The sequence below is a fragment of the Diceros bicornis genome, chromosome 15 (assembly GCF_020826845.1).
Source record: "Diceros bicornis minor isolate mBicDic1 chromosome 15, mDicBic1.mat.cur, whole genome shotgun sequence".
Taxonomy (NCBI): domain Eukaryota; kingdom Metazoa; phylum Chordata; class Mammalia; order Perissodactyla; family Rhinocerotidae; genus Diceros; species Diceros bicornis.
Window position 1 is genome coordinate 37,752,271 of NC_080754.1, and position 26,767 is coordinate 37,779,037.

At 45.0% G+C, this 26,767-nt stretch overlaps 1 protein-coding gene across 1 annotated transcript in view; it reads left to right on the plus strand.

The window, feature by feature from the left end:
- Positions 1-26,767, plus strand: part of DGKG (diacylglycerol kinase gamma) — a 155,960-nt gene that overhangs the window by 118,103 nt on the left and 11,090 nt on the right. The window contains exons 21-23 of the mRNA XM_058556163.1: positions 1,254-1,431; positions 22,118-22,238; positions 24,483-24,543. Coding sequence (XP_058412146.1) covers positions 1,254-1,431; positions 22,118-22,238; positions 24,483-24,543 — 360 coding nt within the window. The remainder of the gene's footprint in view (positions 1-1,253; positions 1,432-22,117; positions 22,239-24,482; positions 24,544-26,767) is intronic.

Consider the following 26,767-nt stretch of genomic DNA (forward strand, 5'->3'; position numbering starts at 1 on the left):
TGATGGTGATTGTCATCGTGTATCTGGTGGGCTGTCCCCATGGAGGAGGACGGAGAGTCATTCATCTGGCTTCAGAAAGGAGAATAGGACCAATAGGTGGAAGCAGGAAGAAAGAGAATCTGGTTCAACATAAAGAGACCTTTCAAATAATCAGAACTTCCCAGTGAAGAAATTAGTTCCCAGTTACCAGAGAAGCTCACTCTGTTCCGTTTTGTAGTTGGGGAAACGAGCCACGGGAATGATAAGATACCATCAATTAAGAGCTTCGAAGAAATCAGGTTGTTAAGCCAATAGGAACGGCAACAAACCCTACCTTTCTATTCCTTCTCTGTTGAGAAATCTCTAGAAGTTTGGATTTGTAGGTAACCTCGAAGACAGTGGATTTTTGTTACATGCTTTTGGTTTTGCCTACCTCACAATAAGCAAGATAAAGAGGTCAGGCTTTGTAGTTAGATTCCTTAATTTTGAATCCCTGCTCTGTTATTTATCAGCTGTGCAATCTTGGATAACTTAGCTCACCTCTCTGGGTCCAGTTTTTTCTTCTGTAGATGAAGTAAACTACCTATGATCCTGAGGAACAAGGATCAGAGCTAATGTATTTCTTGCTGCGTTGGTAAACACTATGCCAAAGAGGGCTGGCTTTATAGATATGTGAGACAGGCAAATTCAAGCCTTCAGGCCTTTTGTACCTGGCGGGGGATGCGGGGAGTGGAGACTGGCTAAAGAAATTCTGCTACATCAGCAAGCGCATGTGCCAAAATCGCACTTACGATACAGACACGGGAGACAGGCAAAATCTGAAAGCCTTCCAAATCTTAAAGTCTCGTATGTCTCACAGGAGGGACAAAATAAGAGAAGGTAGAATGAAACTTTTCTGTCATTTGTTGAGAATCTACTGCGTGTTCAGTTCTGGACTCAGTGTCCCACCAAATCTTCACAATGGTTAAGAAGGGGCAGAATTGGTGATATTGAGGTTAGACTGGAGAACAGTTTTCCAATTGCCTTGTGAACCATCCCTAAAGCACTTCTAGATCTGTAGAGGGTCCTGGACCCATCTCACAAAGTGGTCAAAGGCCTGAGCGACTTTGCCCAAGATTCAGCTTCTGACAGAGGCAAGCTGGTGGCTGAGGGTCTGTCACATCCTTCCTGAGAACCTCCCCCACAAACACACACACACATGCACACACACACAGCACCTTGGGTCGGGATACACTGAGCACACTAACAGATGACCTTTTCTCTCTACCTCCCAGTGTGACGGGGTTGGGGTGGACCTGAGCAACATCTTCCTTGAAGGTATTGCCATTCTCAACATTCCCAGCATGTATGGTGGCACCAATCTCTGGGGAGAAACCAAGAAGAACCGCACTGTGATTCGGGAAAGCAGGAAGGTCGTCACTGACCCCAAGGAACTGAAATTCTGCATCCAAGGTAAGCCAGGCATGAGGAAAATTGCTCTAGGCCAGTGCCGCACGGGGAAGGGCAGTCAGGTGGATCTGTTAGCAAACTGTATCAGGGCCTACAGCAGGCTCTAGGAGGCCTCACAGCCTGACAATGACCTGGTGCTCTGGAGATGTGCTGACTCATCATCCCTGATATTGTAAAGTTTACAACCTAATTGAGAAGAGAACATTCACAATAACAGAGCCCTAAATGAGAGTCACTAGTCAAAATGTGGGACTCCATGAGGTCAAGAGTCAAATGCTGCTCCTATCAAGGTTACCAGTGTCCTCCAATATCTAAATTCAATAGTCAGTTTTCAACTTTGATCTTGCTTCACCTATCAGCAGCATTTGACCCACTGGTCACTCCCTCTTCCTGGAAACACTGTTCATTGGCGTCTAGGACTTTGCACGTCCCTAATTTTCCTCCTACCCCACTGGTACCTCCTTCTCAGTCTCTTTCGCCAATTCCTCATCTTCTCTCTAACCTCTTGATGTTGGCAGGTTCCCAGGCAAGATCCTCGACCCTCTTCCCTTTTCTGTCTGTATTCACTCCCTGGATGACCTCATCCAGTCCTGAGACTTTATTTAAATACCACAAGAGTGCCGATGACTCAGCATGTCCAAAACTGAACTCCTGATGTCCCTCCCCCAACCCTTCTCCACCCACAGCCTTCTCCATCTCAGTTGGTGATAACTCCAACCTGCCCGTTGCTCCAGCCAAAAAACTTGGCACCATGCTTGACTCCTCCTTTTATCTCACTTCTCACATAGAATCCGTCAGAAAATCTGTCAGCTCTACTTTTAAAAAACATCCAGGATCCAACGACTTCTCACCACTGTGTTCCTACCACCTTGATCTGGGCCGCCATCTTCTGTCCCCTGGATTACTGCAAATCCTCCTAACTGGATTCCCTGCTTCTACCCCTGCTCTATATAGTCTATTCTCACCACTGTATTGGAGTACGCCTGGGAAAATAATGTCAGATTATGCCACTCTCCTGCTCAAAATCCTGCAGTGGCTCAAAGTAAAAGCCAAGGAACTTCATGTGGCCTGGAGGGCCCCAGATGATCCAGCCTCCTGTCACCTCTGAGACTTCATCCTCTACTACTCTCCCCCTCACTCACTCCACGTCCACCACCCTGGCTTGTCTAACACAGCAGTTTCCTTCCGTGAACCAACTATTCTTTCTGCCTGGAACAACCAGGTCATGTGCCTTAGAGGCCATCAGCTGGGCCTTCCCCTTTTAACCCACCAGGCTACAGGTCTCTGAGAGTACGCTTAAAACTACCTTCACTCTACCCCCTTACTAGCCTTTTCCACCAATGAACCAAGTGAGGACTCAGTCAGAGTTGGCAGCTCTGATTTCTCTGCAGACTGGATGAATGGCCCCCACTGATCCTCAGGGGTTCTCAATGGACTGGTGAGCTGGGGGAGAGAAGCCATATGTGAGGACATTGGCAAAGACACCACACTAGGAGGCAGGAGACTGGGTTCGAGTCCAAGTGCTGGTACTCACCTACTTTTTTAGCATCTCAGGTTTTTTTGTTGTAAAACCAGCATCTCATGTAAAATTTTGATAACTGAATGGATGGGGTTGAACCAGATCACTGCTTGTTGAAAATGAAGATTCCTGGGCCCTAACCCAGATCTGCCTAATCAATCTCTGGCTTGGTGCCTGGGAATCTAAATGTGTAATGAGCTTCCCAGACGATTCTGATAGGCTGCCAGGATTGAGAACCACTGACACAGACAAGTGTCCATGACTCTGGGTCTGTGTTCTTTGATATCCTGGGCTGTTAATGCTAAGATTGGATGTGATCCCACCAGTAGAAGGAGACAAAACTTGGCTGGCCATCAAAGGGAGGGGTTCTTTGCTTATTTCAGACCCAATTATTAGACAATCAGATTGTTATATTCCAAGGCGAAGTAATCAAGAGGCATCATCTCCATACCTCCATCCCTTAAGAGAAGACTCAGGAATTTTTATTTCTCTGTTGCCCTCTTAAGTCCCCTTTATTTCACACAGTAAACTTTTCAATTTGTATAAATTATTAAACCGAATAATGTGTTCCTCCTTCCTCCCTTGGCAAGGGAAGTTGTGGGTGCTAGCAGAGGGTGGGGGAAGCATTGGAGGTTGTAAAAAATTCCTGCAAACTTTCCCACCCTGGTGCGCCTACCCCAACCCCCACTCTGGCATCCAGCCCCATCAGAACAAAATCGGGGTGCTTAGTTTCCTTCTATGGAGAAGGAATGATTTCCTTCTTGGGGAAGCTCTTGATGAGGACATGTTCTGGTTAAGACTCAAAGATAACCTCCGTCTTCCCCTTCCATGTCTGACCGTATATCTTCCCCTTCAAGCAAGAGTAATGTGTCTGCTGATCGCTCTTGACCATCATGTACAGGAACTTTCTTCCTCAAATCCCCCTTTCCCACCCCCAGAATGTGCTTTCAGAGCCAAAATGAAGCTACTTCCTGTTCTTTAGAGAAGGACATGGGCTGATGAGAGCGGAGGCCAAGAAGGAAGCCTTGACTTCTGGGCTTTGCAGAGACACCAACATTGAGCTTTCTTTTTGAAAGGGCCGTGATCTCATTTAAGTTGAGATGTTAATGGTAGAAAGTTAAAGAGGCAACCTATTTTAGTGGAGAAGCATTGGCCCGGGAGTCAGGAGACCTGGGTTCCAGTCCAGACTCTGCCTTTCACTAGTGTGTGACGTTGGGCAAGTCCTTTCACCTTCTTGGGTTTCAGTTTTCATTATCTGTAAAATAGGCAAGTCTGACAATCACGTAGGTTCCTATAAGATCATAGGTTCCTTCCAACTTCACAAAATTAAGGCATGGCAGGTTTTGCTCTAGTTGGACACCTTCAACAGAAGTGTATGGCAAGTTTCTTCCTTCTTTCAGTGTATTTTGTCCCACGATTTATGGGCTGGCGGCTGAGAAGGTAGGAATCTCTTTCTGCAGGGTCTTCATTTGTTGGGATTCTTTACTCCTAGGCAGTTTCATTGGGATTGGAGGTGGAGAAGTCAGGAAAGAGTGTTAGGAGGAAAGGGATTTATCATAGGAAGTGTAAGAGGAAATGACAACAGAAGGGGTTACTGCCAAATCTCTCTCATCACAAATCAGTCCTTCTCCTTGAAAAAGCAATCCAAGAAAAAAGGTCATTCAAGATTAGCATGGAATGTGTTCTATAAAAACGTTAGCCGATTAGAAAGCAATAAGGGGTACTGGGAAAAGCACCAAGCTTGCAGTTGAATGACCTGGGTTTAAATTTAGACTTTATACTTTCTAGTTTTATAAACCTTGGGAAGTTACCCAAACTCCCTGAGTCTCGGCTTCCTCATCTGTAAAATGGGCATAATAATGCCTAGCTTGTTATGAAGATTGTGGATGTGAAAGTGCCTGGAACATAGTTTAAGCTCAAACATTGTTGTTTTTTATAATTCTCCTCACCTTTAATCCTATTTTATGCTGGAGTATGCCAGCTGAATTCCTGATTTTGAAGTTCTTATCTTTGGCTTTACCTTCTACCTGCATTATCACTGAGAAAGGGCAGAGCTCCTGCCAAACTCTAGCCCAGGCTTTGTCCTAACATATTAAACGTATACCATCAATTGCACCTACTGTCTCCTTTCCCAGACCTTTCAGATTCCAAGGATGGAGGCTGGGTGTTATTCATCTTTGTATCCCCAGCGCCTGACCCAGTGTAGTTTGTCAAAAAAAGGTTGTTGATAAATGAGAAGTATTTGGGCACTGGTTCTTTTTTCATTTTTTTAACACCAATAAGAATAGTGACAGATAGTCTTTTGTATTTATATTTCATTTTGGTTTGCAAATAGTTTTGCATGTATTAAGTTAATGTAATCCTAACCAGAAACCCATGAGCAAGATTATACCCACTCCCCTCCATATCCCTAATTCATATTTGGGGAAAAACAGAGGCCCAGAGAAGGGATAAGACTTACACAATTTATGTCCAGGGATGGCATCAGAATCAAGTCCACATTTCCTAGCCTAGCCCCGAGTGGCTAATGTCCAATTAAAAATTTATTGGAGTTCCTACCTTGTGTGTTGCACAAGCCAGGCACTCAGAAAATGGGAAAGTTTGTGACCCAGTCCAAGGAAAGGCTCCACATATACTTGTTGAAATTCTGCTCCTCCTGGAAAGCCTACTTCAAGGACCATCTCCTTTCTGGAGCCTACGGTGACCCCTCTGGAAGTGAGTCCATCCTCTGAATTCCTAGAGCACTTAATTTTGCCTTCTGTCTTGACAGTCCATTGATTATGGGTTGCCCTGTTTCATAGGCATGCATATCTTTGTCATGTCTTTCTCCTGCCAGTACCTGGAAAGTGAGGAGCACATATTCATCTTTGTGTCCCCTTCGAAGCCTAACATCCTATCTGGCTCACATTGTTCTACAGAAATGTTTGTTACAAGGAGGGAGAGAGGGGGAAGGAATCTTGCCTTTGTCTGCCAGTGCTGTGGGCAGTAGATTCTGGAGCTGGACAGGAACAGGTATTTAGTGAAAAATCTTGAAAAAAGTAGTTTTCTAAAGAGTTAAATGTGAGTATTTGTAAGGCTGAGAATTTCCTTTCATAGAACCATTAGAAACTCATGTGATAAGTAAGATGTGCTGGCTATCTTCAAATAAGTAATTCAAATATAGCTCAGAGAACTTGTAGTTGAGAGTCAGTGTAGAGAAAGGGACACATTGAACTAGAAGTTAGAAGACCCAGGCCTTCCCACCACCAACCGTGTGATGTTGGTTGAGCCATTGAACCTCTCCAAGCCTCCATTTTAACCCTTCCAAAATGGAAACAATTATAGTCTCTCTCCCTCAGTGTCATTTTGAGGGTTAAATGAGATCCTCCATGTAGAGCACTTCACAGAGTGCCTAGAACACGGTAAGCGCTTGATCAATAGTAATCAGAATTATCATTAGGTGACAAGTGGAAGGTATCTAGTATATGATAAGAAATAGGCCAAATTTAGAATTTCACTCCCTTGACTTCTGCTTTGGGAATGTGGTCTAGATTATCTTTAAATTACCTGTGGCTCTAACGACTTGTAATTCTAGGGTTATTTGTTGGCACTGTGCTTAAGTGTGTTTGGCTATTGTTGCCAGTGTGGGGCTTGTACCTGAGCTGGTTGTCCAGTGAAGCAAGATCAAGGTAAAGGGTGCCAAGTCTCAAATCCAGGTGAAGCACCAGGGGCATGACACAGAGCTGGATCAGTCCCCATGAGGTTGGGAAGCGAAGCCCTGGGAAGCTCGGCCATTGTTTCTCTTTGGCCCCACTCTAGATATGAATGCAGGGACATCCTATACATTTTCTCAAACTCTTCACTGAGCCTCCTATCTGCCCCAATCCAGCCTTCAGCCTTGAGCCTGCTGCAGCCTTGAGGCTGTGTCACCAAGCTTGGCTGCTCTGGCTCTCTGATACTAAAGCAATATCCGTCTCAGTGATTTCTTAGTCAATCCCATTTTAACTACAAATGGGGTGCCCTAGACAAGGTTCTAAACGGAGAGGACAAAATCTCCCCAGACTTTCGCTAGATAATTTTGGCAATTCCTGGTAAACAAAGACAAGGAGACAGACACCATTGGTAGAATGTACACTTTGAGGCAATTTCCCTCAGTGGGGACAGGCATTCTGTCATTTATTCAACAACACTTACAAGCACATACCAAGTGCCAGGCACCAGGGAACAATGATGAGCAAAAACATAGTCCCGTAGTTATTAGAGAGGGCAGGAGCCAGCCCTTAACAAAATAATCCCACAGATAGGGATAAAATTAGGGTCCATGATAAGTGCTAAGAAGGAGAGTCACATGGCTACCCAGGACCCTAGCATGGCCAGCTGGCCAATATGTAGCTCACAGGTACACCTCACTAGCCTGGTTACTCAAACCAACTGAGCAGGCCCTCACACAGGCATCCTCCTGGTAAATGCATACAGTCATCAAATCTGCTGCCCAGGTACTGAGGTCATGCCTAGGAAGGGGAAAACCCTCCCACTTCAAAGTCAGTTGACTCCACTACTTTCCGGGCACACGTGGTTCAATCTGCCTGTGCACTGTGCCCGTGTGGGTTTTCACTAATTGTATGGACCATATCCTGAGTCCCAAAGCAAGGGAATGGGACTCCCTCTAGCCATCTCAGACTCACACTCCCGGTGGTGAGCTAGAGCTCAGATGAACACCAAAATAATTGTGAGCACGTGAGTTCATTGCTCCTCGGTACTTTGTTTTCACTTGTATGAAACCATAACAGCAAGTGGCCTGTCGGGTTCAGGAGCTGTCCAGGGTTGTAGGTTCCCATTTTTCCTATTCAGTGGAGATCTGACCAGAAAGACAGTCATAGTGTGCAATAATCAGCCACTTACTGCTTATTCAGGTTGAGAGAAGATAGAAATGTTCCTAGAAAGTGTGCATTTCACAGAGGTCTCTCTGGCCATTCTCTCTCCTGGGGGCTGAGATAGAGCAAGGTGGGTGACCCCTAAAGAGCCTGGGGGATACACTGGGACTTCCTTCAGTGCTGGGATGTAACCATAGCAACATACATGTCATTCCTCTTAAATGGTTGCAAGCCCACAGAGAGATTCTGCTTTGCTTTTCACAGGAAATCACAGCTTTTTCATTCAGTCCTTCAAGCGCCCACATTGGAATCAACATGCCCCAAATGAAGCATTATCTTCCCTCTCTTTACACATCCTCCCCACCTCTCCTAAAGCTCACTGCCCTCGCCCACCATGTTCCCTGCCTTGTAAAAGGCATCACCTGTTGCCCAAGCTAGAGACCCAGAGTCATGCATTCCCCCTCACTGCTGGCTCCTCCAACTCTCCTATAATTATTTATTTGTCTCTCCACCTGACTGTGAGCTCCTCAGGGAGTCCCAGATGTCATAGTCCCTTCTATATCCCTGTGCCTGGCACAGTCTCTGAGACCTCAAAAGGGCTTATTAATATTGGTTGACCAAAAGCACTCAGAGTCGGGGGCACATGGAGCGGTGAGTTAAGGAATGGTGTTTGAGTTGGTCTCTCAGCAAAATGGAATTTGTGTGTATGATGCTGGTGTGCAATGTTCCAGGGCCCCACACCAACATCCAGGAGCTCGGCCACCTGTCCTCTCCCAAGCGCTTGTCTGTTTCCAGCTGACTCTGCATCAGGCAGTCACTCGCATGGCATCTGGCAGGGCTGCCTGCTGGACTCTGTAGGTTAGGCCAGGTATGTTTTTGCAGCTTCCAGATGAAGGCCACACAGCCTGGTTCTTGGATGCCTGTTTCTGTAGAAACTATGATATTTTCTATGTAGTGTTTAAATCCCAGAGTCATAGGTCTCTTAGAAATTTAGAGATCGTTTTGTCGTCTAGAAAAGGAAAGTGAAAAGCAACAAGGTGAAGTTACTTGCCCTTGGTCAAACCCCGACTGAAATGCAGGTCTTTTAGCTCACACAGGCCAGCCCCCAGTCCCCTAGAGCAGGGGTTGGCAAACTTTCTCTGTAAAGGGCCACATAGTAACTATTAAAATAGTTAGGCTTGGGGACCATATAGTTTCTGATGCAACTACTCAACTCTGTCCACTTAGCGTGAAAGCAGCCATAGACAATAATAAAAGAATGGGCATGGCTGTGTTCCAATGCAGCTTTATTCACACAAGCAAGCAGCGGGCTGAATTTGGCCCTGGAGCCCTGGTTTGCCCATCTCTGCACTAGAACCTCATGTGGTCCACCACCAGCAGCAAGGGCATCCCCTGAGAGTGTCAGAAACGCAGACTCGCAAGTCCCAGGCCAGACCTGCTGATGCGGAATTTGCATTTCAACAAGATCTCCTGGTGGTCGCGTGCATACTAAAGTTTGAGGAGCACTGCACTGGTGGGCCAGGCTGCTCCCCCTAAGAATGCCAAGAAGAAACTTTATAGATTAGAAAAATGAAGCCCAGGCAGATTAAATGAACTGTCCAAGGTCACATGAATTGGTGGATCTGGGGCTAGAGCCCAGGTCCTAGTATTTCAAATATGCACTTCTTTCTGTACACACCAGAGTACCACTCCAGCCTCCCCATTTCTGGCTTTCCCTGACCTGACTGGAAATCACTGGAAATTACTGGAAATTCAAGCAATCCTTCATTCTTCCTCAGCTGACTTCTGAATCAAGAGGACTCTGACTCCTGCTGTGTCTCTGCCCCCTCCCCTCGCATCCCCTCCCCAAGGCCTGGGAGGGGCTTGCGAGGTATAATTGTGCCCCTGGAGGCTGCTCAGCATCTGCAGAGGGAAACTTGCTCACACAGGTTCAAGCTGGAGTTAAACTCTAACTTAATTCCTGCCTTAGGAGATTTGCTGCTCAAAATAGAACCACAGAGCCAAGGAACCTTTCATTTTTCACATACAGAAGAAACTTCCAGACTGGCTCTTTGGTAGGCCTAGACATCTTAGGTTTTTCCTTCTTCTGCTTGCCCCATCTTGGCCCACACACCAGCCCCTGTTCCCCTGTAGCAACTCTTCAGCCATTTAATGTCAGGTGCCTCCTAAGACCCCAGCCCCCAGCAAAACTCCATGCTGGCCACACACTCTGCACAGCCTGAATGTGGGTGTTCTTCTTGATCTGTTCCTAATTTGTGCAAGAAATGTTTCCTCTTCTTAATTAATCAATACATATGTATTGGGCTGTTATTTACTGAGCACTTACTTATGGGCCAAGCCTGTTGTGTATTTAATTATTTAATCCATTTTATGGCTGAGGCCACTGAGGCTAATGGGGTAAAGTGACTGGCCCAAGAACACAGACAACACACGATAGAGTCTGGATTCAGACCTGCCTTCAAGTACCTACGACGGTGCTCCAGGTGCTGTAAAGGATGCAAGCAAGAGTGTGGTATGGTCCAGCCCTCCAGTTGGTCACAGTCAACATATAAGAAATATAGGGAGAACAGTCTTGTTAACACTGGCATGATAGGCAAGCTCCATGGAGTGGCAGAGACAATGTATCATAAGAGTGTGGGAAGCCAGAAGAGGAGGGGCAGCTGCCCAGCACTGCGCCATGCATGTACTGGGTGATCAATAAATATTTGATGAATGAATGAATGACAAGATAGAATGTGTGTGTACTAATACTTGAAGCTGGTAAGGATTTGAAAAGACAGTGAATGAGACAACGGGAACATGGGCCAGAGCACTAGGAAAAGGAAAGACGGGAAAGATCGAGACCCTTGAGTACTGTGCCACAGAGCTTGTGATCCTTTGCATAACAGGAAGAAATGAAGGGTTTTAATCCACGAGCAGTAGGATGTGAAAGTAGTGTGCAATTTGGATTAGAGGAAAGGGAGAGGAACTGGCAGCAAGGAGACCAGTTAGGAGGCTAATGCAGAAGACAGGCTTACAACTCTAAGGCCTTGAATTGGGAGTCAGTGGCCCAAAAGGAAGAATGGGCAAAAGCCAACAGGAAGTAGGAACAGACAAAGGGCATGCTGCCACATAGGTGATTCCTCCCTCCACATAAACCACTCAACAGGATCCCAGCTTCTACCCGCAAGCTCAGCCTTCTCCTGTCTGCCTCCACACCCAAGCGCCTCCCCGTTACCAGTGGCTTCTGTTGGCAGAATGAATGCCTTAAGCAGGGACTGAAGTCTTTTCCATCTCCAGCGTGCTGCCAGCACCCATCTCTTCCCATTTTCAGGCCAATTCATCCCACATTTGTTAAGCACCTACTTGAATTTAGCACTAGATGCTAGAAATATTTTACATTCATTATCTCATTTTAATCCCCTACAGCACCCCTGAGAGATACTTTATAATTAGAAAAATGAGGCCTGGGGAGGTTAATTGACCTGTCCAAGACCACAGTAATTGGTGGATCTGGGACTAGAGCCAAGTGCTAGTGTTCCAAACATGGCATTCTTTCCATATACACCACAATACCCTCCCCCACCTCCCCATTTTTGGCCAATCCTGACTCAACAACCAGGAAAAGTCCCTCCTGATCTCAATTTTCCTCTGGTTTTGCCTTTCTGGGGCAGGGATGGTGTGTGTGTCTCTCAGATCTGTGATTGGTTCGGTCAGGGTAGATGTCTGCAACGTACCTTGTATGTGTCATGCCTGGGAATCAGGTTTGAGATGAACTGGAAAATCTCACCCCTAATTGATTTATTTTATTACATACACTGCACCTGGAATTGAAGCTTCTTGAGCTCAGTGGGCAAAGTAATGCCAGATAATACACCAACTAGTATTTTACCTTCGAGCCAAGAAGCTCAGCATTTCATTTAGTAAGATTGTGTTGCCGAGAAGTCTTACCCGAGAGGAGTTGAGAAGAGGCTCACCCCACTCCATGCTCACTTCCCTGCCGTCAGACACCCTATCACTCCAAGATATTGTGTCTCTGCCTTGAGTCTTTCATTCAGAGCTTATTTTTAGAGTCAGACAGGCCTTACTTTGAATTCCAGCTTTACCACATGCCAGCTTCATGACATTAGGCAAGTTCCTCAACCTCTCTGAGCCTCAAGGTTTTTGGAGGTTTTTTTGTTTTTTTTTTTTATGTTGGGTTAATAGTTTCTACCTAACAGAGTCACCACAAGGATTAAAAGCAATAACATTTGTAAAGCTCTAGGCCTGGCCTAGAGTCTGTGCCCAGGAATGATCATTCTCTTCATGTCCTCATTGGGACCACCAGGTCAAGCTTACCTGAAGCTCCACTGCCTCCCAGGCCTTATAAGACATTCTTACCCTTGGATTCTCTTAGACACGTGATGATGGCAGACCCTCGCTTTAGAGCCATTTCCAGGAGGTCACTTCTTCCTGAGAAATTCCCCACCACACAACCCTGCCAGCACACTGCGTCTCCCCTGCTAAATCACCTGACCTTTATGCCCAGAAAGGTTTAGAAGCCCCCTACCTGCAAGGTACAGAGCCTTCATCCGAGCCCTGCGTAACCCAGGAAGAGAAAGCCGCACAGAATGGAGGCCCCGCTCTTCCCTCCCCACCACACCGTACAAGCAGGCTTTCAGGAACCAACAACAATGGCCATTGTGAGCCCGCACTTGCTCTTTCTCTTGCCTCAGTGTAGGGCTGTGCGGAACATTCTGTCTTCTGCCCCATGTGAGGAATGGCAAGGACTGGTGCCAATCTGCTCCTGACCCAGACAGTCAGGAAATCCAGCCTCCACCTTTGTTGGAAGAGCTCAAACAGACTTAAGGATAGAATGTCCCCACCCCCAATAAGGGAAAATGGAGGCCCTGAAGAGGCTAGAGACTTGCCCAAGGTCACACAACTAGACAGCCCGAGCAAAGACAAAACTCCCGGCCCCTGCCTGCTAGGCCAACACATTCCCTCTCCATCTGACCCTGCGGCCTCTCTCCTCCTCAGAAAGCAGTAGCTCTCAGCTGCTTCTCCTTTCTACCCGTCCATCTGGATTATCCAGAGTTGAAGACCACCACTTGATCCCTCTGGCCACTTTATGCCCTGATGAGGCTTTACAGACTCCTGGGAATAGAAGAAATCTGTGGTCGGGGCAGGACACAAAGGAAACTCCCCTCAGAGGGGGTGCCCCACTGGACCAGGGGTGTCAAAGCCATGCCTGAAAGATCTCCATATCCTACTCTGCTCCCTCATTGCTCAGCTCAGGAACAAGGAAAGGCAACCTGGATCGTCATAGGACTGTATCTCACACACACACACACACACACACACACACACAGGCACACAAATGCAACTAAAGGAACTCATTTCCAAATAAAAAGCTGAGTGTCCTCCCTGTTTTAGAGTAAAAGAAGTAGAAATAGGGATGCTTCACTTGCCAGGAGGGGCAGTCACCCTAAAATCTCACGCTCTGTGCTTCACAACTTGTCTCGGGAGCACATTCTTTATGCTGGGTTTATGGAATGCCAGGGAATGAGCCCTCCTGCCTGTTTGGTTTGCTGGCAAGGGACCCTCTGCCCCCAGCCCATGTCTGAGCCAGGGTCTCTAGGGGAAGCATTGGTCAAAGATCATTCTTCAGGTTAGTTGTGTTGGGATACTTGAGGGCCTGGTGTTTGAGAGGCCAGGTGGGAACGTGGGGGATTGAGATCCTGTTTGCCCAGTTACAGCCTTCGTTCCTTACTCACCCTTTTGTGTCCAAGGAAACCCAAAGCCCCCTCCTCTGCAGAAGATCAGAAAACAGTCTTTTGGGATTCTCTCCCTCTCCTCACTCCCAGGCTATTTTCAGGCTGCCATGCTTCTAAGCAGGCTTTGAAGCTCTGTAGCTGGGAGCAGTCTTTCATCTGCAGAGCAGACCCAGTGGGAAGCTTAGACGGGCTGATCAGTGCCCGGCTTTGTTGGGCTCTGGGTGCCTGAGCCGCCAAGGGCACCTGGCCCATCTCCATGGAAATTTCGAGGCAGGAGAGGAGCCCAAGGTAAGGCCTGCCGCAGCCTTGGCAGGCTGAGTCTGAGAGAGGCCTGCCAGCACCACTCACCTGTCTAGACTGTGGGGACTGAACTGGCCGCACCACAAGGCAGAGCTGGGCTTGCGTCCTTTCTTTCTGAGGAGAGGAAGCAGGTCCCACACACCCCCAGTGCATGCCAGCTTCTCTGGAGCAGTGATAAGGGACGTTTCTAATTACTGTTTACAGAGCACCTTCACATTCTTTCTCTCTTTTGTACTCAAAATAACTCATGAAGTAGGTTTTATTGTTATCCCTGTTACGGTCAGGGACATGGGGGAAATTTTTTCCCACCCAAAATTCATATGTTGAAGCCCTAATCCCCAGTAACTCAGAATGTGACTGTATTTGGAAATAAGGCCTATAAAGAGGGGATTAAGATAAAATGAGGCAGTTAAGATGGGCCCTAAGCCAATCTGATTGGTGTCCTTATAAGAAGAGGAAATGTGGACACAGAGAGAGAGACACCAGATGCACATGCACAGAGGAAAGACCATGTGAAGAGGTAGCAAGGGAGTGACCATCTGCAGCCACGGAGAGAGGCCTCAGAGGAAACCAGCCCTGCCTGCACTTTGATCTTGGCCGTCCAGCCGCCAGAACTGTGAGAAAATAAATTTGTGTTGTTTAAGCCACTCAGCCTGTGGGATTTTGTTAAAGTAAGCCTAGCAAACTAACAGACCCAGAGAAGACAAATAACCTGCCCGATATGGACACAGAGAGTAAGCTGTTAACCCAAACTTAAGAACTTGTGCAGAATTTCTCAGCTTTTTCCTTGAACCCTGTGACTCTAGATTTGTCTATCAGAGGCCATTTATTAAGTAGTGACAAATTTCTTTTTGCAGTTCTAATTAATCAGACGTATACCCCTGCGAGTAAGAGCTTCAGATCAACATTAGCTGACTAATGTTACCCGCTGACCTAATAGGCCACAGCAATTACACCTGACATCTCAGTTCACCTGTGCCACTGTCACCAGGTAAAGGGATGGTGCCCACACGTTTTATCATATTACATGGATGCCCTAGGGTATGGGCTTCCTCACCACTATGGGGGGATTGTTCGAAACTATCTGGGTGCCATCACATAGTCCGGGTTTCAGCACCTCCACTGAAGGTTGCTTGATTCCCTGGCTGGCCCCTTGCAGCCCTCAGACACTAAACTCTGGAGTGCTGATGGAAGGGGGAGAAGGGGTGGGAGTGGGGTTGGGGGTAGCAAGGCATCCTGTTAGGCTGAGGATCTCCCATGCCTCCCCAGGACCCCGCAAGTGAGGAGCCCAAATCAGGACACCCATATATCCTGAGTTTCCCTTGCATCTTAAATGACTCAATTTTCATTAATGTGAACCAGCAGCCAGAATAAGAATGAACGCAAAAATTATGCATTAAGGGAGAGAAGCGAAAACCAGACTGGATCATCATTATCTGTTATATGCAGATTAAATTTGTTAATTCACGGAAAGCCTGTTACCCAGTTCAATCTAGGCAAGTAATTATTATTATTACTAATCATTATCTTTTTTCCTCTTCCAGGCCAAACCTGTCAAGGTCTTTGGCACTAAAGCATGTATCTTATTCAGTTTATCCAGCAAACATTTATTGGGAGCCTTCTATATGCCAAGGGCTGGCCTAGTTGCTAGGGATGCAAAGATAAACAAAACAAGAACACAACCCTGCCTTCAACTCTCAGTGGAGTTGGGAGAATGATATGTACAGAAACAATTGTTGTTGGGTGAGATGCACTATCTGAGCACAGGAGAAGGAAGAAGCATGGTACCTGGGGAATCCCAGCAGAGTACACAGGAGTTCTCCAGGCAGAGGGATACCTGTGCTGGGAACAGGGTTAGAAAGCAAATGATCTTGCACGCCTGGCGAAGGAACTAAGATGTTGTCCCTTGGGCTTCCAAAGCCACCAAAGGGTCCAAAGAGAGGAGTGACAGGTCAGATGTGCCCTTCAATACGAGTGCTCTGCCAGCCTTTGCCTGTCGGTACTGAGCTCCAACGCCTTCTCTCAACAGCAGACAGGACTAAGGAAATAAAGCAAAATGCAGCTGTGAGATCAGAGAAGCAGGAAAAGGAGCAGAGTCAGGGGAGAAATTAAAGGAGAAAAAAACAGACTGAAGAGGATGCCCACTTAATCTAAAGCTCATGTGGATTTGTGGCCTCTGTGTGGAGGTGTGAAACTACGAGGAACACTGAAGATTTCCAAAAATGTTTTGGCCCAAATTTTATGGTTTGGGGACTCATACACAGCTCTAAGAAGGTAGATAGACTATTGGGAGTTGTCAGGGTGAATGTGGCAGAAAAGCAAAGTGAAACTAACACATTTTTAGTGCCCATTCTGTGCCAGGCACTTTCACATACAACTCTGCCGTTTAATCTCATAACCATACTTTGAGGTCAGTATTATTATTCCTAACTCTTAATGTTCGAGTGAAGAAGCTCTAGATCAAAGCAGTCAGGAAGTAACTTGTTTATATTCTTCTTCACTCAAACTCCTGCATATGTTTTGGGCAGTTTTATTGCCTAAGGCTCAAGTTCTCAAACTTGAGCATGCCTCAGAATCTTCCAGAGGGCTTGTTAGAACACAGACTGCCAGGCCCAACACCCAGAGTTTCTGACTCAGTAGGTCTGGGTGGGGCCTGAGGATTTGTGTTTCTAACAAGTTTCCGAGTGATGCTGATGCTGCTGCTCCAAGACCACACTTTGAGAACCATTGGCCTATGGGGATGACCTGCCCAATAATCTAGCCCAGCAGTTCCCAAACTGTGCTGCATTTCGGAATCACCTGGGGATCTTTAAAAACAAATACTGATGCCTAGCCCCCAGGCCCACACACTCTGATTTAACTGGTATAGGTGCATCTTGGGCATCATTATTTGTAAGAAAAACCTCCCCAGGTAATTCTAACATGCAGCAAAGTTGAGGAACCACTGGCCTAGCCTCACTTCTGGACTGTAATCCCATCACCACCCTCTACTTCAGCTGCCCACCACTGGGGCCATGAGTGGAACTTGTCATCTACTAGCGCTGCTCACAGCACTTCTTTCCAACCCTCTTTCTCCCACTGTCTCAGAACACCTGCTTCTAGAACTCGTCAAGTCTCTTACCTGCCTTCTCCCTTTTTATCCAGTCCTGCATCTCCTTCCCTATTCAACCCAGACCCTGTGGTACAGGAATTACTACAACCATCTCTTGCCCGCAGCCAATACACCAACCCCCTTGTTCTTTCTTTGACCATCTCTATCTGGGAAGGTTGGAGGGAGAGGATCTAAATCAAACTGCAGGCATGGAGGTCCAGGGAGGCTTCTTGAAGTTGATGACACTTGAGCTGAGTTTTGTTGGGCAGGTACAAGTGGAAGAGGGCATTTCAAGCAGGGCTACAGCATACGTAGAGGCACTAAGGAAGGAGACAATAGGATTTGCCTGGGGAACCACATGTTGTTGTGTGTGTTTGGAGCAGGTACCTGGCCCTACCGTGTCAGGAAATAAAGCTGCAGAGGCAGCCTCTTGCCAGATGGGGATGGGCCTTGGGCATTAAGCCAGGGTGTTTACATCATCTTTACAAATATGAAGAGCAGTTGATAAGTTTTTTTTAAATGACTTTTAAATTCTAACATTAATACGTACTTACAGAAAATACAAAACACCTAGTAAAGCATAAAGTAGAAAATAACAATCACCTTTAATCTAATTACCCAGAACTCACCACTATTAAGATTTTAGGGGAATTTGCCCTTTTCTTCTAAGCATATTCTTACATAGTTGAGAGCATGCTGTATCAGTAAGTTTATATCCCTCCTTCACACTTAATTTTATAACATATATATATTTAATGTTTTTGAAATTTTGTAAATGTTTTAATGGCAGCATAAAATTCTATTGTATGGATACCATATAATTTATTTAACTATTCTCATGTAGGTAGAAATGGGGGAGAAGGAGGTTTCACTATTATAAATGATACCACAATGTTCATATTTGTATGAACTTAGATTCTGTCAATGATTTCTTGTGATCAAGACCAAGGAAGAAATTAATGAATCAACAGTATGAAAGTTTTAGATTCTTACTGCCAAATTTCTTTCCAAAAAGTTTTCTGCCAGTTTACACTCCCATCATAAGTATGAAAGAATGCACATTCATCTTCTTTTCCCAGCATTTGGTATTATGATTGGTGCCACTGATAGATTTTTGGTATGAGGATGACATGAGAAGAGTTGCATTTATAAAATCACATACTAGAGGCTGAATTGAGTGGGCCAGATTGGAACTGCTACTGTTGTCCTTGCTGTTCCTCCTTTGCTTCCGCATTCTCCTGTTTCCATTTTCCCATTCTTCATCTTTGTTCTTTCTTGGAGAGTGTGTGCTAAGTGTTCGCTGCACACAAAGCACTGCACAAGGCTTGTTACCAAGAGCAGTGCTGAAAGGCCTAGCTCTGTGGTTGCAACAAGCTTGAGCCCAGCCCAGAAACCCTCTCTTTTTTTTTTTTTTTGCTGAGAAAGATTCGCCCTGAGCTAACATCTGTTGCCAATCTTCCTCTTTTTGCTTGAGGAAGATTCTCTCTGAGCTAACACCTGTGCCAGTCTTCCTCTATTTTGTATGTGGGTTGCCACCACAGTGTGGCTGATGAGTGGTGTAGGTCTGCATCCGGGATCCAAACCCACAAACCCAGGCTACCGAAGCGGAGCGTACAAACTTAACTACTAGGCTATGGGGCCAGCCCCACAGAAACCCTCTTTTTTATAGTTCTGTCAAAAAAGAGTCTCTGAACAGTAATTCTCCTTAGGGAGAAATATTTTTTATATTTCCCAATGAAATTGCCAAGTGGGTTTATTGCTAAATTAATTTCTTTCTGCATCCTGTGACTATCCAACCCTACAATGATCATCTCTGTCCCTTGAATGTCCTTCCTCCTTCTTCTTAACCCAGCAAATTACCTTGGCATTCATCCTTCAAGACCTTCTTTAAATGTCTATGACACCTTCCTTCCATACCTTGCCTAGTTGGAATCAGTTACTCAAGCTTTCTTGTTCTTGTTATTCATTTTCTGTACCTAACTCTGTTTCTCCCTCTTGGCCAAGAATTCTTCAAGAGTAGAACATTTTGTATCCCTAGTTTTTAACACAGTGTCTGGCACTTGGTTGCTTACTAAGTAATTGTTGAATGAATGAACGAGTGAATGAATGAATTCCTGTTTTACTAAGGTACATAGACATTCCATCTTAAATACTAATGAGTTGAATAGTGTAAAGACAATATGGAGCTAACATGAATTGCCAAAACCAAACTCTAAATCATTGGTACCTAAGGTAAAACAGACACCTGGTATACCAGATGTCCTGATCCTGGATTCTAAGTTCTGAACAGTGATTGTTCTGTGTGCCTGGACATTAACTTACACTCTGTTATGTTTCATTTTAACTCCAGATTTAATTTGTGCATAAGTATCTCTGTGCTAGAGCAAGTAAAATGATTTAATGCCAGAATTTCCCAAAGTACATTCCAAAGAAAACTACCGTGGACTGTTTATAGGTATCACACAAAAGAAGAGTCTGATGGTCCAATAAATTTGGGAAACAAAGTTAAATAGGTTTCTTTACCTCAGGACTTCCTGGAAGGCATTCTGGGAAGTGGAAAAAAAAATCAGTTAGGCAATGGTAGAGAAAGAGAAGAGCAGTCAAGTCTTCCCGCAGTAGTAGACAGGAGTCATCCTAGCCTCTTTATGCCAGGGAAGATTCAGAATACAAATTCAAAGGCAGAATGGTAAAAAGTATACCAAGATCCTAACCTCTTCCCCTACATTTATCTCCTCAGTCCCACATTTGTGTAAATCCCTGCCCCCCACCCACCCACCATGCTGTTGAGATCAGCCTTCATTACTTCTCTTCTAGAGCCAGGAAGCAAGGTAATGTGTGGGAAGTGATAGCTGCAAGGTAATGTGTGGGAAGTGATAACAACTTTAAAGTTAAAGCCATTCAACAGGAAAATCTGTTAAGAGACCAAGACATTGTAAGAGCTGAAACATTGAGTCTATTAAGTCCCTTGCTTCTCAGAACATTTTGTTACCAGGGAATGTTTCAAGGAGGGAAAACATTGAACTATCACAGCACTGTCAGATACCAAAGTCTAGTACAAAGAGCACCATTTTACAAGACATCTGTCTCTCTGCCACTAGAGAAACTTCTAAAAAGTTCTGCTTCTCTTTTCTCCTCCTTTCTCCTACTCCAATGTAACTCCCCCATCCTCCTCACCCCTAGAAACACTCTATACATTTCTCTCCTCCCTTCTTCTCCTCCTCCTTCCCCTCCCTGCCCTCGGTCTTTCCCCCTCCTGCTCCTTATCCTCCTCCTCCTTCTCCTTTTCTCTCTCTCTGTCTCATTCGTAACCTGCGTTGATATCACAGTTAAAGTGGCACAGTAAGCTAAGACTACCCAATGGTGATTCAACACTCTTTGGTAAGAAGGGAACTAATTAAGTGACTAGAGGTTTAGACATTTGTTGTTTATTGGATCTAAACTCCTTAAGAGAGCATGGAGCATTCGCCTAAACAAACATTGCCCTTCTGTGGCTTCATGTTCCAAGTCTCAATAAGATGGAGAGTTTAAGGAGACAATATCTATTCACAGATGTGAAAAAGGGAGTACCAGAGAAGGAGATTGGGAGTGTCGACAGATGTAGAGGGGGAAGGCTATGGGCCTGTCACAGAAAGACTAATGCAATTTGTGTATCTGGGCAGCTGATGTCCATCAGTGATCATCAGTAGGTTAGACTGTAGCAACGTTGGTGCATTTGTGGTCAGCCCAACGGTTTGTTTAGCTATCTTCATTAGAAATACATCCACCAAGAGAATGTTTTTTAAACAATAGTTAGTCTTCTAAACAGAAAAGTAAAGACAAACCCAAATATCTCCTTGCCAATCTTAACAAGCACTATTACACTATACCAGGAGGCACCTTAGAAGACAGAAGCTATCTGTTAAATAAACAAAAGCATTAACATAGACACAATTTTCTAGTCTAATTTTCATAGACACATTCTATTAATAGGATGTTAGTGATTAAACACAACCTATGAGAAAAGTGCCTTTGCCTTGATAGGCAAAGGAATGGAAGTTTTCTTTAAATCTGCTTTTTAATTTTGCTACTGTTTTAAATAAATAAAAATTGTGTTGTAAAAGTGAGTCTTGGGGGGCTGGCCCAGTGGCGTAGTGGTTAAGTTCATGCGCTCCGCTTCAGCAGCCCAGGGTTCACAGGTTCAGATCCCAGGCGTGGACCTACACGTTGCTTATCAAGCCATGCTGTGGCAGGCGTCCCACATATAAAGCAGAGGAAGATGGGCATAATGTTAGCCCAGGGCCAATCTTCCTCACCAAAAAGAGGAGGATTGGCAATAGATGTTAGCTCAGGGCTAATCTTCCTCAATAACAACAAAAAAAGTGAGTCTTGGGCCCAACATCAAACCTTAATCCTGCCATTGCTTTCACAAGAAATTGGGCCAGCACAATCCAAGCCTCAGGAACTCAAAAAAAAAGGACGTCTTCTAGGTGCTGACTCAGAAGCAACTGCCACTGTGGGAGGCCATCCATCCTATGTGACTCTGAGCCTGAGACTCATATTTTCTGCTCCTCTTCTTCTACTGTGGACCCAGAATAATCTGGTGTAGGTGAAATATTCTTTTCCTTGGCTCAGATTAGGCACCTGGTGTCCTGAAAGAGGTCACTGATTTCCCCAAGGATGTCCAAGGAGCTTGGCTCGCCACTGGCTTACCACATGCCAAATTTGAGGTTAATTAACTATCAGTCATCATCAGTGGGGCCAAGATGTTATTCAGACATTCAGAGAAGAGGAACTTGATCCAGCTATGAATAATGACCTTCATCAACATTCCTTCCTCTGCTAATCCCAAACCAATGTGTCTTTAGCTGCACTGGGGAGTTGAAAATTATTTCAGAAATTTTTGGTCCATCATTTATGTTATTCTTCATTTGAAGAAGTTTCTTGATATGCCAACCTATTCATTGGATGCATTTTAATGATCTGAATCAAAAACTTTTTTCATTAGAACTGGGTTTCTGTTCATGAAAAGGTACATTTATTGACCTTTGGGGAAATTCCCTATTCAGAATGAGCATGAAAATGCTGTTTGATGGGAGATGAAAGGAGATTAACAGATCTAGGTTGGCTATCTAAGGACCAGACCTTCTGGCCAGAACCAGCCTGAGGAACGGAGAGATGTGTATGCACTGGTTTTGCTTGTCTCACTCTGCAGACCTCAGTGACCAGCTCCTTGAAGTGGTGGGGCTCGAGGGAGCCATGGAGATGGGGCAGATCTACACTGGCCTGAAGAGTGCAGGCAAGAGGCTGGCCCAGTGCTCTTCTGTCACTATCAGGTATGCTTCTCATTATCCAGCAGCCTCCGACTCTCCTCATCTCCCTTAATATTCTTAGAGACAACAGCTAGGAAGCCATCTTTGGATTTCAGTGCAGGAAGAGTAGGGGACAGAAACTTGATACTGTTTATAAAGAATGTCTTTGGAGACCATTTCCCAAATTGGATATACTGCAGCCATCCAGCACCTCAACTAGAGGGTCCACCACAACCAGTTTACTGTTCTCTTAGAATGAATTGATGAAATTCTCTAAACAAGAGTTTAAGATTATGAGGTTCAGAGGATCAGAGATCCAACTCTTTGCCTTTTTTAGCTCTACAAATTAGAATGTTAAATATATGCCAAAGGATACACTCTGACAAAAACCAGGTTCTCTGCTCTGTTCTGCTCTTTCTTGAATAGTGGCCTTAGAAATACTATTTCCTATATGCATTTGTAGAGCTAAACCATCAACATCAGCAAATCTATCCTAATTGACTAAGAAGTTGATGATTTTTCAGAGTATGGACCACACATGTCAGCCACTACAGGCTCCTGGGAGAGATGAAGTCTAATGGAGGGATCCTCTGATTTCTTCTCCACCCGATTATTTCAGAAGTCTTTATTCCTTTCCTTTTCCATTCAATTTTTGCAGATCAAATCTATTAATGTGCCTTAGAGATCTCCTAGAGGAGACCACAGCATGCAGTTATTTGACCACAGAACATTTTCTCCCAGAACCTCTTGGGCAAGTGTCCTTAGAGCACATTTAGGGAAACTCTGCTCTTGGCACTACACTGCATCCCTCAGAAAGGTCCCCAGAGCTGGTTCCCTGATGCCTCTTCACTGAAGGTCTAGCCCACCAACCACTTTTATTCATCCTCTCTCTGTGTCTTCTCTGTCTTTTCTATTATTCCCCAAAGCTTTGCTCCTCTTTCTTTCTGGGCTGTTGTACTGGGGCTCCTGTTTTCCAGATTAATCTCTGTACTTCCTTCGCTGTCCATTCTCCATGACTCTAACACTGAGTAGACCCCGTCTGTTAGCACATCTAAGCCATAACTTATGTAGACCACAGAGAAGATAACATCTTGATCCCAGAGGAATCAAAAAAGCCATGTATAAGAAGGAGGACTTTTTCTTCATATTCAGTAGACCTATTTCCAGATAGAAACAGAGGGGGTGAGCCAGGAGCCCCACTCTCCTGGGCATTTCCCGGATACTCTCCTCAGCCCCAAGAACCATAATGCCACTCTCTCCTCTCAGTATTTGTTTTATTATTAAGTTTATTGTTTTTCATTATTAAGTATCCTCAGGGTCAGTCAGAGAATCATCTACATCAAAACACAGCTTGCTTTTTTTATAATTTCAAAAACAGGGCAGACGCCAAACCCAGGTGAGGGCTTCCTGGCCAGTGGGTGGCAACTGTTCCCTGCTCGCCCAGACCAGAGGCCTCCAGAGGACCTGCCTTTTCTCCTAAAGGCAATGTATTATGAATTCACAACTCTTCTATGGAAGGAAGTCAGAAGACCTTATCTCTCTCCTTTTAAGAATCCATATGCCAGAGAAGCCTTGTCCCAAGCAAGAAAGCAACACTTTCTCTTGTCCTCTCCTCCTACTCATAGGGACAATATTCCCAATGACCCCATTTCCCAGCTAAGCAAGGTCCACAGTCCATTCAACCACAGAGTGTACTGTTGTTCAAGAGATAAAAGAGGGGCTGGTCAGGATGGGGGCAAGGCAAGACACACTCAGACCTGAGCTGTACCTTGTATAGGTTGGAGACATTACCTCATTGACATGATGCAACCTCTCACTCAACATAGAAACCAGGCCTTTTCCCATTTCATAATCCTTCCCATTTCACAGTAGAGTTTTTGGCATGATCTGCAGGCCCTCTGGCTGATTGTTTGACTGAGGGTCTGCTCAGTGGTGCCATACTTGTTGGCCACTGTTTTCTAGATTTCTGTGGACTTCACTGCTCACCCAGGGCAGTGTTTCTCAAAGTAGGATCTGAGGTCCAAAGCAACAGAATTACCCATAGTGCTTATTAAAATGCAGACCCCTGGCCGTGGCCCCAGACATGCCGAGTCAGAATCTCTGAGGTGGGCTCAGAAATCTGTTTTTAACAAGCCCCCTAGGAGAGTCTTAGAGAACCAGTCCTAGACGGGCAGATAGGTCTTCCCATTTCTGTTTCCCTGGTGGGGACAACTCTGATTCTCTGACTCCGAGAAACTAACTGTGTTGTCTCGGTTCTCGGGGTTCCAGGACGAACAAGCTGCTGCCGATGCAAGTGGATGGAGAGCCCTGGATGCAGCCACCTTGCACGGTGAGTTTTGCCAGTCTTTGAGCTGAGGGTGAGAAGTTTTATTTTTGGCCCTTTTTGGGCACTGACAATATGAAATCACTGAATCTCAAAGCTGCAGGGGCTTTGGGAGATCATCTAGTGCAGCCTCTCTTCCACTTCATTCCTCCATCCATTGATTTACCTGCTAAGCTTTTATGGAATTCCTGCCATGTACCAGGCACTGGGAGGCACCAGTTCCAAAACGAAATGAGACATAGACTCATCTTCAAAGAGCTCACAGTTCTAGTTGGAGAATTCTGAGACTCTATCTACAGTATCTTTGAGGGTTTCAGGGCTCTCAAGTGGCAGGGAACTTACCACCCCAAAAGGAAGACTGTTGTGCTGATGGACAAGTCTATTTGTTAGAAAGTGTTTCCTTATGTAGAAGCCAAATCTGCACACTTACCCTAGAGCTTCCACCCAGTGGCTGTGACCACTGGAGCTCCTGGGGGAGAATTCCTACAGTGCACAGACACACTTCACCACAGATGCACCCACAGCCCCGGGGACCTACCTGAAAACTCCACTGAAAAGGTAACCACACAAGTTCTCTATTTTGTTTATGGCATTATCACCCAGCACCAGCACGGTGCCTAGTTTGTAGCAGTTGCATAGTAATATTTGTTGAACAATGAGTAAAGGACAGAACAAATGAACAAACAAAACTAAAGGGAACATCCCCATTCCCTGACTCACCATACTTATGTGAGCTCTCCATTTGGCACTACTCCAAGAGTCAGGTATCCTTTCTTCTTAGTCCCTTCTCAGTTAGAAACCCAGTTAAAAACTCTGTGGTGAAGAGACACACTGTCCTGGTGTTCAGGCCCCAGGGTGTTCACTGGGATGTTACATTAGCAACACCCTCAATACCATCTTGAATGTGCAAATCTCAGAAGACAAAAGTAGTGTTTCTAAGCTTCCTCACTCTGGTGGAGTATTCAGATATCTCAATCACTGGCTATTTCGTGCCCTTCAGAACATCGGGTTTTCTTCTACCAGGTAAAGGGTTTTCATGAAATTTCTACCAGGTGTAAATTCTAGGTATATTTCTATGACTCGACTCTTTGTTCCCTGTAATTTCTACAAATTATAAAACATGTAACTTCTACAAATTACAAAACTTCTGCAAATTATAAAATTATAATAAAAGTTATAAAATTATAAAACATCTACAAATTATAAATCAAATTATAGAGACAGTAACTCTAGAGATGGCGTCTTCTATAAAGGTTATCAAAAGTAGAAATTTTTCTGCAAAGTCTTACCTCAATCTTCTGGCTTCTACAAAGACTAAGAAAAAGATGAAAACACACTATAGCAAAAACTAATAATACCTTACCACCTTGTTAGAATCAGGAAAGATGGAGGAAATTTCTACTGTTTATAATTTTGATGGAGCTGAATTGAGAAAAAGCTATCCAAGCTCCTCCTGTCTCCTAAAAAAAAGGTCGGAAGAAATCCAACCCTCTCCCACCTGGTTCAGTAATATCTGAAAACCAGATTGCCATTCCTCTAAATCCAAGCACTGGTTTTTGAAATAGCCAAATACTCCTCTTATCCCCACCCCTACCCTCTCTCTACACCACCCTTCAGAGATTACAACTCACTATGACAAAATTTGTGACCCAATGACTTTATGGTGTATAGTCCATGGAAACCATACGTAAAGGTGTATTAGTCTGCTTGGGCTGCCATAACAAAATAACACAGACTGGGTGGCTTAAACAACAGAAATTTATTTTCTCACAGTTCTGGAGGCTGGAAATCCAAGACTAAGGTGCTGGCAGGGTTGCTTTCTGGTGAGGCCTTTCTTCCTTACTTGTAGACAGCCATCTTCACACTGTGTCTTCACGTGGCTTTTTCTCTGTGCATGAGCAGTCCTGATGTCTCTTCTTCTTCTTCTTATAAGGACATCACTCCAGTTGGATTAGGGCTCTATTTAACCTTAATTACATCCTTAAAGGCCCTGTCTCCAAAGGCAATCACATTGGGGGTTGGGGCTTCAACATATGAATTTGGGGGAGACACAATTCAGTCCATAACAGAAAGTAAGAGAAAGTCATTCTTTAAACTTGCAAGAGTTAAAACAAAAGTACCCTTGTTGAAACATTTTCCTGAGGCACACACCACCTAAGAAGTGATTCAGAATTAAAGGCATAATGACGGGACATCACAGCACAAAAGAACTTTTGGTAAAAATTGAAAC